A 15,547-nucleotide genomic window follows, 5' to 3' on the forward strand; every position below is an offset into this window, starting at 1 on the left:
AGAGTGCACTTCACATGCAATGCTGATCTGCCATTCTGAACAGTTGATTTTCAGGGACTTTTTTTCTGCCTCTTTCTTTGAAAATCAGTGGTATGTAATAAATTTTAAGAAGTGGCCTTACATGAACTGCTCACAAATGCTCCAGTACAGCAAACCACCTGTTTTATTCTGTCCTCTTTTTTTTTTTTTTTTACCCCCCAGAGAAGATGGCAGTTACTTTTCTTGGGTTCTGCGGCTGAAAACCAATTGGTTTTTTTACATATAACGACACTCACGGGCAAACATGCTTACCGCTTTGCAGTGTTTGTTTTCCTCCAGAGAGCACACCACTGGGCAGCATTCCTGTTGGAGTCAAACCTTTCAGTGTCAGCACACTTTCACTCTCTTCTCTGCAGAAGGAAAAAAAACCAAACCCAAACAAAAGTAAATAATTGTATTTTTTAAAAAACATGGAACACGTTTTAGACACCTTAAGCCACACTTGCCCTGCAATGACCTGGGTTTTCTCCAGTCTCCTTACCAGGACAGATTGAATCCAGTGATAACACCAGCACCAGTGCACTCCCCCCTCACTGCTACATAAGTGGTTCACCTTTGCACCACGCCATGCACAGACTCCCACTATACTTAACACTATAACCTACATCTAGGAAACAATGTATGACACGCATTTGAATTCTATATGTGAAACCACAAACTTGATAGGAGGAGGACCAAAGGAGCAGTTATTGCCAACAATACATTTAAACGTCTTATATCATGTGGTCCAAAATAAATTTAAATTGTTGTTTTGCTTTTGTCTACACTGGCAATCAGGTGCATTATTTATTAACGATCATCAGCTGCTTAAAAAAAGCAGCTGAAAGCTCATTAAAATTAATAAGCACTTTCACCCTTAGTAGCACTGCTCTTAATAGTTTTGTATGCTAAAAAAGATAATGGATTAAAGAAAAATGTTTCATGAAACCTGAATTCGTTTTGTCAGTCTTCAAATACATGTAGTTTTTAACATGTGGCAAGAGGAATACAGCAGCACTATCCAGATAAGCCATTAAATACAGCTTTCTATGAGCACGGTAATGCTGTCTGTGATGACATACTTTCTCAGAGGCAAAACTGACCTAAATTCTTTAAGAGAAACCTATTTTGAAGTGCTTTACTTTGAAAAACATAATGACATTAAGCTGGAGGAAACAAACACAAAGAAAGAATTTATTTCCACTTTCACTTGAGGATAATGTGGTTTTGTCTATCAAAACTGTCTCTCAACAATTCCGCTACTTATAATTTTCCTGAGACCTACGTGCCCTGAATTACTCACACATTTCAAACAACTCTTGTTTACCTACTATATATACTCTTGAAGTTCTATTTTTAATTTGAAAATGACTCTCCTTGTACACACTTTTATTCGTGTAACAGTCAAAATCAAATTGTGACCATTTTCCTTGCAAGTTTCCTAAACAATAAGAACTAGTGCAATGGCCAAGTATTTCCAAAATTAACACAGTATTTTCAATGTCAAGATTTACACACAGAAGTTTTTGCTTTCTCTTGATTATTTGCATCTGCAAGCAGATGCATAATCTGCATTTTCAATTCAGTCCATTTAATCTTTTTATTAAATTAAATTGCAAAAGTACTTTTAGTTTCACCTTCATAGGCAAAGTTTATTCACTATATTTTTATTACGTTTTAAAATATTCCCAAGAAACCTTTGTATCACAAATTTTGAGATTTTTTTAGCCTTCAGTATTCCTTATTTTCTATTTGATGTCCATTATTTCAGTTTTAAAAGAAGGAAAATAAACTGATTAAATATTTTATTTACTTCCTTCCTATCTAAACATATACAAAGAAAAGTCAGACTTGAGAAAGAAAGTCACATAGAGGCAATGTGAGGTCTTCCATTGAGCTTAAGCCAATCTTTCTGTGACGGCTATTCTCAGCAAAGCTCATTTATAATCTCTGAAACTCAATACAACATTATTTTGATATCTAATTTTGACACTGAAGCGTCTGAAATTATCCCAGTTTTACATTCAGGTTACATCCTTGAGTAAAGTGGCCAATCTGGCTCAGAAAAGAGACCTTCGACTTGAGTCCTTTGAAGGTGGTCACATCAGGTGCTGATCATTTGGAAACACTTTTCAAGAATTAGTGAAATAAATTTCATAAACCAATGACCCAAACAGGAACTTCAAAGGTTTCTGAAACAGGCTGTTTTAGATGATGGTGCCACTGCAGCCTTTGCAGGGTTATACACAGTTATTAGATGCTTGTGTGTTTAATATGGATTGTGCTGGTAAGACAGAAAAAATAACCCAGGCTATTCTATAGGAACACTATTTGCAAGATTAACCTCATGTAATCTTTGCTGTTTAGAAGCCTGGCACCTCTCTGAGGAAAATCAATGTTTCCCAGCAAAAGAGAAGAAGAGGTACTCCCGGGTGGCAACAGTGGATGGGATGAAACATCATTCATCCCCCCTGGAAGACTGGTCAACAGAACTGCCCATTGGAGTTACCTGTATATTTGCTGACTATGCCTCTGACCACAGTAAGGATGTGCTGTATTTGCTGGTTAAAGCTAAAGGAGAACAAAAATACTCTTCATCTTCAGTCCTTCCTGCAAAGATTTAAGGTCCATCAGTAACCAAAAACTGGAAAATGCTCAGCAGCTTCAGTGAGTGAACCACTTGTTCTCCTCTACAAGATACAGTCCATTCTGGTCTTCTGGAGATGTTGGGTTGCATGTAGTAGGGGTACAAAATTATCATGAACAACTCCAAGATTAATTTGACTACTTTTCAGGGAACGACCAAGACTGATTTCCATCAGTGCCTCAAAATGTTGATTTTCATGAAATAACTTAAGAGGGCTCAATGTTTCAAACAGTGCTAAAACCGTAAGCTATGAGGTTCGTGCATACAACTTGATCCAGGGAACATGCAAAAATTAAGCTGTACCCTTTTTCCATCCTGAAACCATTGAAAGGCTCCTGCCCAATAGTTCCCTTTGACAGAGTCTGACATATAGGTGTTGTCAGTCATCTGTGAGTTATCAAACCCCAAACGTATCATCTGAGCATCCAATTTCAGGCCTTTCTGTACATTTAACTCCAGGTTTCTGTTAAATTAATCCTATATTTCAAAAGGTGCTCTGCAGCAAAATACAGCAGATCCAGAAGCTGCAGTTCAAGGTTATGGGAGAAAGCCAGGTTTGCCAAACTTTGTTTGTTCAACCATCGTCAGAGAAAAATAATCGTGCTGTTTTATGAAGGTGGTGGCAATGTCAGCTCCAGGCTCTCTGCCAGACTTGGTACAGAGGAGCAGGTGGAAACATCTGATTGCTCCCCCTGCTTGTTTAGGGAAAAGGCATGATGCCAACTTTTCTTTTTTTATGGGTACCAGTTTGAAGTAGCTTATGCATCACTAATAATTCACATATAACACTTTGGGAAGCCCAGGTACTAAGTCCTGCATCTCAGTATGCTATTTAAAGCTATGCTGCTGCAATCTGCAACATGTGGGTGAACTGCCGAGTCCAATGCAAAGCCCCACTGACAAACTGCCCACTGCCTGCATGCTGCCAAAGAGTCTCAAAACAAGCGAGTTTCAGAGTTTAATCTGAAATTAAGAGTGTCTTTAAGTAATTATTTGCTCTTTTTATATCATATAACCCTACCAATACATTTTCAAAAACTCTTGATTTTGCACTAACCATAACAGCTATAAACTGACTGCAGCAGAGCAATATACAATTTTGTGAGAAAAAATTCCCTCTGCTGAAAGGGAGGGAGAACTGAACATTCCATATTTAGGCTTCAGCACAGCAGAGTACAGCAAGCTTTTCTCTTCTGCTCAGACACATCAAATGGAGAGTTCTAAACATTGGGTAGTAATTAGTTCCTCGTGTTCGTGTGTTTGGGGGAGTGCAGCCCAAGGTAACAAGTTGCTGTTTTCTGCACAAGGATTTCCTGGATTTTTAGTTAAACGATCCTAATGCTTTCATCTTCAACCATCTTTACTCACGGCTGTAGCAACAACTGTGGGTGACAAAATGGGACAGTTGGCTTCCTTTTTAGTAAGATATGATGTGGAACATACCCGTTCTCCACATTTAACTCTTGCCTTGCAGTGGCTAAGTGTTAATTAGTATGCCTGGTGAGCAAAAGTCTTTAAAGAAAAAAGGGTAATTGCAATTTTCTTTGCTGATGTCTTCCGCTTGTTTGTCTGTTTTGTGTTCAGCAGAAGCCCTGAGGAAGAATATTATTCAGAGCCATAATAAATAGCAGTATTATACAAATAAAACAATCTTAAAAAGGTTCCAGTAAAACTCAGTTGCATGGTAGACTAAAATATCAAATTTGCTGTTTGATAAACAGTAAAGTGCTCTAAGTAATCATTCAAAAGTGTCCTCTAACATAAAAAAACCAAAAAAATCTGAAACAGCACAAAACCTTACCTTAACACTGAGAAAACTCTAGCCATTTTTCCTATTGCTCTTATCTTGTTCCTTATAACCTCCTTTCGAGCAGCAGCTGTTGCTCCTATGGAAAACACATTAAAAACAGTTATAGGGATTTGTAAACAATACATCACTATTCTGAACTCTAAATATAAGAAGCACCATATTAATGCCACAGTTTGCCAAACTAAGCTGCATTTGTAGTCGAAATTGAAAATACCGTTTTTTGTTAATTACTATTTTTGTTATTCACTTTTGAACAATCTAGTTATTAGTACCTTTAGAGATGTGATCAGTTTCCTGCTATGCATTAAAGCTGCATATTTTTCCATCAATGTAAGCTAATTTTCCATTTCAAAAACATTTTCAGAGACCATACTCTTTTGGAAAAAAGTTTCTTAGAAAAAAGTCAAAATGCCAAAAAGATATTCAACATGAACAGTGCCCATACCATAAAAAGTAGAGTTAAAAGAAAATTTAAACAACAACAGAATTACAATATATTTTGTAATCTTAACATTTTAAGTGAAAACCAATAATGTTTCACTTAATTAAAAAAAAAAAAAAAAAGTGACTGGGTTACACTTTAGGTCAAGAGGGTCCAGTTAGGGTTTTCCTATCCCTAATTAAAAAGTATTTAAATAGTTATAACACCTAAAGGCAGAGTCCTGAAAAACAGCATGAAATGGTAGGGATTGTGTTGGCTGGCAGTGGTTAAGAGAGTCCCATAGACGCAACTTCCATCTCATCACTGCTGTGCCCTGCTCAAAATGACAACTACTTTGGAATTTGTGAACTCACACAATAATCTGTCTTTAAAAAAAATCATATGCTGGAACAGAGACTACAGTTCAGCTAAGTTTGCATGTGCACTTGTTACTTGGGTATCACCAAAATCTAGAATATTATCTGTGCATCCAAAACCAACGACCTGAATGGGAACAGCAAATAGTACTAAGTTATCAGAATGAGGAATTTCTTTTAATAAGGAGCCCCCACATCTCTAAGAAAATGCCATGTTACACTAAGTAAACCAGTTTCATTTACTTATCACAATCATAACCACATACACCATGAAGATTTCTCCCAAAAGTTTCTGAATGAAAAGTCACCTTGGCTCATGCGAATGCTGCCTGACAACTCCTGCCTCAGAGGTTCAGGAGTGCAACCTGACAATCACTACCCATCATGACAATTAGCTGCTTGAAAATGTCTCTTTTCAGTTCCTAGCAAATTGATATATTTTATAAGTGGAGTCCTCCATGGAATTTAAAATAGCAGAAAGGGCCAAAAATGAGGGATCTGGTTATGGCAGCAGAGCAGACAGCCCCAGGGAGCCAAGGCAGTGGCAGAGCACCGAGCAGAGGACCAGAGTGCTGCCAAAGGTAGCTGATGGTAAGAGGTGGCAAGATACAGAAGACAGCCACCAGGCCTTGCTGTGCAGACTTTCCTTTGTTGTATTATGAGCGCAAAGTGACTTCAGCCAAAGAGGTTCATAACGAAACGTGGGCTCTGCTGAACTCAATGGCAAAAGTCCCATCTGCTTCTGTGACGCCAGCTTTTCACATGCCACCACTCCTCCTCCACACACTCCCAGCTGCTCTGGGCAGTGCTGGAGAGCTCCAACGCTGCCATGCAGGAGGTTTGCTGGGTACTTCTCGGAGCTGGTTCTACAATAATTCTCTGTTTCAGCTTTCTCCATGCATCTCTGCTGATGGAAGCCCTGTGGTTCTACTATCAGGCACTGTTCACCTTTCCTACTGCAGATTTCTCAATTATAATTAATTTTGTGACAGTTTGAGACTACAGCTGGAAATGCAAACGTTGCTTCATGGTATTTGCTAGATGCCTTGGCAGCCTGGCTCATACCCTGGCATTTTAGAAGAGGTGAAAAGATGTAAGTTTTTTTTTTTCTTGTGCTTGAATTTCAAACCAAATAGCTATTCTTTGTAAAAGACTTTCAAAACTGAAAATAAACTCAATTCATAAATCCTAGAGCTGTTTAAAAGAAAGTGAAGGAACTGTAGGAACAAATACCACAGATAACAACATTCAAAACTCAGGATGAATCTGACTACAACTTTTAGTACCACAGTCAAGATCAAGTTTAACAGTGTGAGGGGTGAGTTTGATGAAGTGGGAGGTTGATAGTCACGCACAGGGAATCCTGCAGAGCTGCTTGTGGGGTTGTGTGTCCCTGACCAGCCTGTGTACAAATGGGACCACATGACCCATCTCCTATGTGCCCACAGCTATCACAGTCTGCATGCTCAAATGTCAGTTACTGTACGTTCATGTACTGGGACATGTTCGTACGTCTGCTGAGGAGCATAAACTAGATATCTTACAAACATGCATGCTGCTTTTGCATTCAATCGCCTTTTGGGGCAGCTATTAAATGCATTATTTCCAGGCGTTTCTAACTGTCCTCCTAGACTGTCTTGAGATTATGAACCTGTATCTTGAAGTTCAAATCAAAAGAAACTACGCTCAGAATGATGGCGTTCAAATCTCCCACATGTAAAGATAAAGATATAGAAAAGGTAGAAAAAAAGATAAAGACAAAAAATTAAAGATATAAATTCTTAGGTATAAATGTCTAATTCTAGACAATAAAGAGTGGGAGAAACAGCTGTAATTCAGCTGTATATTAATTAAATATATTAATAACAGCTTAATGAAAAATTAAAATTAAACAGCAATGATTCAGCTGGATTCTTCAGGAAACAGAAGGGGTAGATTCCTGCCTCAGTTAATACCATCTCACTGAATTGTACTCTCAAGATATACACAACATGGTTTTCAGCCTTTTTTACCCTGAAAGCACTTACACACAGTTTGTCTCTTTTTTTTTTTTCCCTAAGTGTCACTATCCCTACTTGTTTATTACAAACCCACACTGTTCTAGTTGATCTTTTAAGTATATTCAACCTTTTTCAGTCGCTGCTTAACTTCCAAAAGAGCTGAGAACTGAAAACTGGAAATACAATTTATGACAAAAGTGAAATACAATGCCCTACATTTAAACATAAAATAAGAATGAAAAAAAATCCCAGACCCTTAATCATAAAACACACCAGGCTCAAAGGGAATATTTTGTTTCTCATGAATACACATAAAAGGTTACTAAAAAAAAATACACCTAAAAGATTTCCTAATTTCTAACAGAACTGTGAAAATGGCTTATAATATTCTCTATTTACTAAATATTAGTGATTATTTTATCCTATTTGTTTTGGGTTTTTTTAAGAAACATTATTTGCTAAATAATGCACCTGATATTCACAATGTTTTATTGCCCTGTTAGTTTTGACTGAATACTACTAACCTGATACAGTATTTGGATTCCCCAACTATTTATACATTAATCTTAGATACATTTCAAGTGTGAATACTCCAGTTTAGTATTCTGAAACTCACTATTACTGCAAATCCTTATGAATTACTTCAGCTACGCTTAAGCATACACTTATGTGAAGGTAAATGGGTCATAACCTGAGAACTGGCTATGGTTAAAAGGGTTAATTTTAGCCTTTGCAAACATTGCCTGATAACCTCTTAAGCTTTTACTTTTCTTTCAATATCTAAACAAACCCTATTTGCTAAAAGGAACTTAAAAAAAAAAATCGTGAACACAGCCAAGCTTAAAATTGGAGTGGAAAAAGTATTTGGGAGGTAGAATAAAAGCTTTGAATCTTGGTTCAGTAATTTAACAAGTTCTACTGGATTTTGGATTTCTAGCATCCAATCACGGATCTTGCAAGCTGGATATGTAGGACCTACATGAAATGTAATTTAGACCTCCAGATTAAGAAGAACAATGAAAAAGAGTCTATAAACTCTGAAAATATTCTGAGATGTAGGATTGAACAGATAGAAAACAATACTCAGTAAAAAAGCCAAACTCAAATCTCTCACTGGTGCTCCAATATATTATATATCATCTAAGTAAGCATTAGGAAAATTAATGAAATTTAAGCCTTCCAACTTATTGAATACCTTTCTTCTGTGCATAAATGGGATCTTCTTATGAATTCCAAAGGGGGGGAAAGAAAAAGATCAGTGATGTTTGTAGAATGAAAATGAAAAAAAAAAAAAACCAAACCAAAACAGAACATTTGACAACATCATTGGAAATGCAATGTTTAAGTAAAGTCTGAAAAACAAAAAAGAAACAAATTAGGCAGGGAACATCCAAAAGGAAAGAAACAGATTGAGAACGATGGGGAAAAAAAGAAAAAAAATAAATCTTTTCAGCTTAAACCCTTGTTAGTAGGTTTTGCAGGAAACCAACATGCAGGCAGGAAATCGGCAGTCAAGCTTAGCCTCGGTGATACCACCTCTTGGACGCGTACCTTCTCCTACATTATTGCAGCTGCTTTGATAAGGCTCAACCACTTCTCAAAAGCAACCCCCCAGATTATTTGGGGTGTGCCTGCCTGATGACACCTCTTTTCTTAGAGGAATCGAGCCAATTCTTCCAGTTTATTTACATCTGACAACTGAAAGAATAGCTCACTATCGTAGACGTGTCTGCTGCTTCTACCAAAATCTAAGCTACCTACTGCACACATGCATTTGTTCAAATGGTCCAGCAGATTACAGTTATCAAATCCAAACATCATCATGGTACGAAGTGTTGCATTTTAAAATCAATTATTTCTGAGAGCAAGACAAGTGCAGAGCCCAGTGCCCAGGCACAACTGCAACTTGACATGTTTTGGGGACTCTGGTTATCTAATGAATGCTGCTAGGTTGGTCCAGAGACACAGCACACTGATGTGCTGTAGTATGGCTCACAGGAAAAATGTTTTGGTCATGGAAATAACCATACCAAGCCAAATAAATGAATGAATTAATAAATAAAAAGATCACACTAAAATGCCACTCTGCCAACTCACAGAGAGTAGGTATACATGGCAGCCCAACCTTGCTGGTTTAGAGAAGAACAAATATAAACTAGTGGGAAACCCCCTTTGCTTCTCTCCTAGTTAAAAATTAACTCATTGAAAAGCTAAGACTCTCATCTGCCCAGGTAGTATCATGAACACCCTTATCAAGGCATTGGTAAGTAACTGAGATCTAGTGACAAGGCCTTTGTTTTTGCTCAGTCTCCGTGTGGGTGCAAAGCTTGCCTCAGGTGCAGTTTATTGCACTGAAGAGCTGTGGCAAATTTTATTTGCCACTGCTCACAGCAGAACCAGGTTTTGATCAGCAAGAGATGTTTGACTTGGCAATTCTCTTTAGGCTTGGACTACAGCAATGTACTGGGGAAGCTGTATTCCAACCAAGAAATAAATGCTGCAGCTAGCACTGTGACAACCACTTTTCCATGAGAAAGGCTGTGAGCTACAACGTTGAAGGCAACACAAAAAATTAACACAGGTAATTTAGGAGTGTCTTTATGCCAAATCATGATAGCGATGCATACAAAGCAAGGAGTGCATTTGTGTCAAGTTGTCTATTACCGTGTTGCACCCTTTTAATGAGCAGCTTAGTTTTTTTCCATCAAATGCATGAGGCCAGAAATGTTGCTAATTAAAACAAAACAGGACTCTGACTACACGCTGGCTGGGTAGAAGTATTTGCAGCTCCTGTTGCTAAGTGATACGTTTGATGCACAAACCATACAGCACATGAGCTAACGCTCACCCAAGACATTATTTTGCTGGATCAGATTATATTGCAACCACCACAGCAAACAGGAAGGACAAAGGACAGCAAGAGGAAACTATCATAGATAAGAAAACTTGACCTATCATTTCCTCTCATTTTTAAAGCAAGTAAGGCCAATACAGGGCAGCAGGGTGATATGGGCAAAAGGGCACTACAATTGCTATTTAGGCTTTCTCCCACTAAGCATACACAGATACTGCCTACAACAAATTGATCAGATCCCCATCATGTGTCTCCGTAAGGAAAAATAAAAGTGACAGGGGAGGGGAAAAAGGGAATACACACTGTTGAGCATTCTGCTCATGGCTAGGTGCAACATTCATGACTCAGAACCAATAATAATAATAATTTTAAAAAAAGGGCTCACAAGAACACCATGCAGTGAGGTCAGGCAATACTGACAGGTCTTTGTTTTGAAGAGGAAAGTGAGAGGGGAAGACAGAGGGCAAGAAAGGGTAAGAATAGATAACAGATGAATGATCAGTGCAAGCTACAGTGATGGATCATTTTCATTACATGTGTGAACTTGGGTCAGGGTACGTTCAAACTGCAAGGAGAGAAAGGAAATCAGCAGAGAGCCCTGAAAACTACTGGTGATATAAAAATAAGCAATGGTTTTAAAGTCTCATTCCATCAAACAAAATGCATCTGCTGTTGCAGATACCAGGCATTTCCTTCTCCGAGAAATGCTGCTAAAGAAAAATGTCGGTGGGCAAATAGGACCGTACTGCTGCAGTCCTCCAAGGAAGCTGGACAGAAATTATTGAAGAAGAATAGTGGAAATGTTGAATCACAAGAAGACTGTCAATATAGAGCCCTTAAAGAAACAGTTTTAAGCTGATAATCATTCCAGTTTGTTTCATCAAGAACACAAATGAAATACATCTTCTAGTTTCTCCCCAAAAAGGCAAGGCCCTAAGGAAGAAAAAAATAAGAAAAGAGAGGGAACTCAACTATCTCTGAGAGAAAGTGGATTTTCCCTGCTTGTACAGACAATAAATCAGAACCTGCCAGGAAATCACTAAAGTATCAGCCTGTATTTAAATTTAAATCAACCCTCAAATTTACTTTTATGCCCGAATCCTTCAGTCTCTTCCAAGTGTATGACCCCCACGAGCCCACCGCTTCCAGCAGGCTGGAGGTACCAGCGTGCACCCATAGCAAGCTGCAGCATCAGCACCACAGATCCCATTTTACAGCTCTAAAGGGATTATCTGGGAAAGCAGACATGAACATATGCCAGCTCTGGTTTTAACTACACATGCAAAAGAAGACGACGTTCCCAATATCTTCCTTAACATAATGTTTTACACAGAGAAAGCATTCATACAGAAAAAATCTGAGAGCAGATTTAGACAACGGTGTTAGCATAACAGTACTGGGAATGGTATAATTGTTCCTCATCTGGAAATTTTAACGCTGTTAGATATCGTTATGCAGTACACACGCATGCGAGCCCAGAGGATTTCAGCCTGTCTCCCTGCTTAGACACCTGCAATGCTGCAAACTCCACGTCTGGAGGAGCGCCATGGTAAAACTCCTGCTGAGATGGGGTGGGGGTTCATCAGAATAACTGCAGTAGATGCAGAGACTTCCTGCAGCTTGAGAGGGCTGCTGTCCCCAAAGACTCCCAACACCTCCTCACTTCTGACTCTGCTTTTGAAAACATGCTCCTGAACTGTAACTTAGGCATGGGAACGCTAATGCACTAAAATTTTAAGAAAGGACTACAGGCACTGGCTGATCTATGCTCAGTGGAAGCTTATAGGACAACTTCAAAAGAAAGTACTTTAGGTCAATGTTGTATTAATTTAAAAATCCTTCCCATAAAGCCTTTGCTTTGGCATTGCATTCAGTGGGATTTCAGCCCGTGCTTAAGTGCTTTCTTGAGCCAAGGATTTTAAAGCACGTGGTTTTGTTGCTGCTGTATTTAATTTAACACAGTTTTTACTCATTGTATGCCTCTGTGCTGTTTCACACGCTGCTTTAATTACACAGTAGCTACTTATTTAAATTTCATGAGAAAAAAATTGGGCACAATATTCAAACAGGTGTTTTCTTCTCTCCACTGATTACTGGTTTCAATAAATTCCGTCTTTGTCCCAAGTCCTGCAAGATAATTGTTCATATCCACAGTCTGTGGAGGATACAGAACTGGGAATTCCATCTGGCTTTTCAGAGTAAAAGCAAAGCACTATCATCCATACCCGTCTCCATTGCAAAGGAAACATTTATCAAAACCCATGATCTAGCTTTCTCTTCCAAAGATTAAAAATAAAGACTTTGAGAGAGAAGTTTAATTATTAATTACAACTTCATTAAATATTTGTCTTACTTGAAAGTTCTTCATTCTCCCTGTTCATTCATTCTGCCTACAAATATCTTAAGAATATTTGTTAATGCTAAATTTTTCCAGTTCTTTTTAAATTTTTTAATATTTCTGTTCTTTTCCTAGATTTTTTCTTTAAACACTGAAAGCATTCATAGTAACAACGTTAGGGATTTTCTTCAGTTTTGCTCAATTGAGAAGGGACATTCTGCAGAGCTGCAATTTACTCTTGCATAGTCTAACAGAAAATAATATCTAATAAAATAAGTTGACTTCTAAGAATGTCCAAATTGAAAGATATAAAGTATCACTTACAGTCAAGCCAACAGGTACAAGGCAACTTGTCAACATATAAACTCCAACCCAAGTGACAACAGAAGTGACCATTCCTCTCTTCTTAGCAGAAATGTCAGGTCAGAACATTCTCTGTGTTTGCATGTTTATTGATTATATTGCTTCTTAAAGTCTTTTAGATACACAAGTGCATTAAAAGAGGCAACTAATGAAATATTTCAAGTCTTCCAAAGTTGCAGTACCAACATTTTGGAGGGAGCTCTGCAGGAAGCTTATTTGGTTGTAGGAAGATAATTGCATTTATATAATTAAACCTCCTATGGGAATTGCTGGGATCTTATGCATCAAATCAACATCTGATCCCTCCATGAAAACACAACTCAGATTTCATAGAGGGAAATACTTTTTTTTCAACCAAAAGAGGAAGACCAAGGAAATGCTTAGAAGAGGGCAGAAGTTCCATTAATTCTTTCCAAAGCATGCAGTAAGTAAATCCACTGTAGTCCAGCACAACTGTTGTTTTCAGCAGCACAAAACTTAAATGGGACCCAGAAAATTATCCCATGGTTAGTAAACAAATTTTTAAAGTAGTTTCAAGGCAAACAATCTCAACCAAGGGCAGAAGGCTCTTACCATCAAACCCATCTTCCTCTGTCCCCAATTCATCATCTGAGCAGATGTTCAGCACGTTTACCAGCATCTCTGTCACTAAAATGGAAAACAAATGCAAAATGTTGATATTAAGCTTCTCTCATCTGTCAGAGAGCAAACTCTAGCTGTAGCAGTGTTAATGAAAATTCAGTACAGAAATGGAACTCACTTTTAAAACATCATGGACCTTGTTTTACACAGGTAGTAATATAATCTTGAAGTGTCTTGTGTAGTTAATAAAAGGTACAGGTTTCAATAGAAATTGTTCCAACAATTTTTGCACAACAAATAGACTTTAAAAATAATGTTTTTCCAATTTTTTTTTTTTTTTGCAATTTTCAATACATTATGTAGCCACTTATATTTGTATATAAGTCTATATTTAAGCATAAAATTAACGGACCATTTGGGGTGACAGTTGCAGAAAAACTGTACAGTCCTCATTTTAAATCCTGGTTTTGCCTAGCAATAAGCATTTGAAATTTGGACCTTGAGCACTGTTCTTTGAAGGTTAGTTATCTGGGAAAGTCTGAGTACCAGTGATTCATTCATTCGGTACCTGACAGTTATTGCCTAACTGGCCATAAGGTCTCTGGACAACTTGTGCAGCGGAAAACTGAGGTGGTCACATGGGACAATACTGTATTACAAGAAACTGTGGGAGGGGAGGCCATAGCCGACAGCAATATGAGTTTTCTACAGGAAACTCAGTTGGATTTACTTTATTCAGTGTTACTTTGTTTTTAGAATGAACTAAGTAACCTTTGTTTTCTCCCCCTCAATACATTTTTGTCTTTCACTCAAGGTGGATAGCAGAACTGAGCACTCTCCTCTTGCTGCCACCTTGCAGTAGGATTTGAATTCCCTGCTTGGCAAATGGAATGACATTTCAATTGAAAAAGTTACAGCAAGAGGGATTAGAGAGGTTTTGGACACTGCACTTCCAGTTCAACAAAACATTAACCCTTGTAAGACGCCTACAAAAGAGGCAGCATATCTTGAAATCCAGGGCAAACAGACTAGATGATCGCTGTAGGTCCCATCCAGCTGGAATTATTCTGTATTCAATAGAAACATCAATATTGGTGAATTCAGAATACATTCAGCTTGCTTACTTTGCAACTCAGGCACAGAAGGGTCAGCCTCAGGCTACCCATAACCTGGTCCCAACTCTTTCTGAAAAGGGAACGGTAAGACACTAACCAGAGAGCACACAGAGTAAGAACAGAAAAAAACCCCAAACCAAAACAAAAAAACCCCAACAAAACCTCAGCAAAAATCACAACCAATGGAATTTAGAGATCAAAAAAGCCAAAGTTATGAGGTAAAATGTGAAATTATTATCAGATTGAGAAAAACTCCACTACATCTACATCTAGTAAGCATCATTAAAAAGGTTACCAGGCATGTCTAGCCTTGTACTAGCTACACAGGTTGAAAGTTTAAAGTTTTTAATCAAGTGGTTATTAAAATCCTCTTCTGTGACAAGTATGATGGCTTAGCACATTAGAAGGGTAGGACACAGCTATATTTTTCCTACATTAGTGAAGGATTTAATATTTTCCTTTGACAGGATTAGTGGAAGGACTTTCCACATTACCACCAGCAAAACTAACAGTTTCCTACCTTTGTTGGCCTTTAAGGAAAAAAAAAAAAAATCTATAAAAAAAGGAAATAAATAAAAAGCCATGCAGAACATCAACTCTTACATCCATAAGTTCTGTTTTGCAGAGAAAGGGAAAACACTGATTTCACTTCTGAGGTGTCTAAAAGCTCCAAGCAATTGGTAAGAGTGACTACAGGGAAGACATGGGGGGGGTGTGTGTGTGGAACCAGAGCCCAATAAAAAAAGATGGAGGTGTTGACTGTCTCAGAATCTCAACAAATCTGTCTGTGCATCCCGCAGCCTCATCTGAGGAGGCTACTAATGGGAAATCACTGGAAATACGACCTTTCAGAGCATCTTGTGTGAAGAACAGGTTCATCCTACAAAAGGCCTTGCTGAGTTTACACAAGAAAATGAAAACTTTTTATCTGCTTCACAAGACTCTCTAACACGCATCAGCATGGATTACATAACGTCTCCATTAGTGGAAACAGCTGTCTATTCTTTGTTAATCCCTATTTT

The 15,547-nt window shown here is 38.0% G+C and overlaps 1 protein-coding gene across 1 annotated transcript in view; it reads right to left on the reverse strand.

The window, feature by feature from the left end:
- Positions 1-15,547, reverse strand: part of PPP3CA (protein phosphatase 3 catalytic subunit alpha) — a gene marked incomplete at its 5' end in the record, with an annotated part of 114,245 nt that overhangs the window by 7,470 nt on the left and 91,228 nt on the right. The window contains 3 exons of the mRNA XM_010162636.1: positions 292-389; positions 4,467-4,551; positions 13,402-13,476. Coding sequence (XP_010160938.1) covers positions 292-389; positions 4,467-4,551; positions 13,402-13,476 — 258 coding nt within the window. The remainder of the gene's footprint in view (positions 1-291; positions 390-4,466; positions 4,552-13,401; positions 13,477-15,547) is intronic.

The sequence above is a fragment of the Antrostomus carolinensis genome, unplaced genomic scaffold (genome assembly GCF_000700745.2).
Source record: "Antrostomus carolinensis isolate BGI_N321 unplaced genomic scaffold, ASM70074v2 scaffold9062, whole genome shotgun sequence".
Lineage (NCBI taxonomy): Eukaryota > Metazoa > Chordata > Aves > Caprimulgiformes > Caprimulgidae > Antrostomus > Antrostomus carolinensis.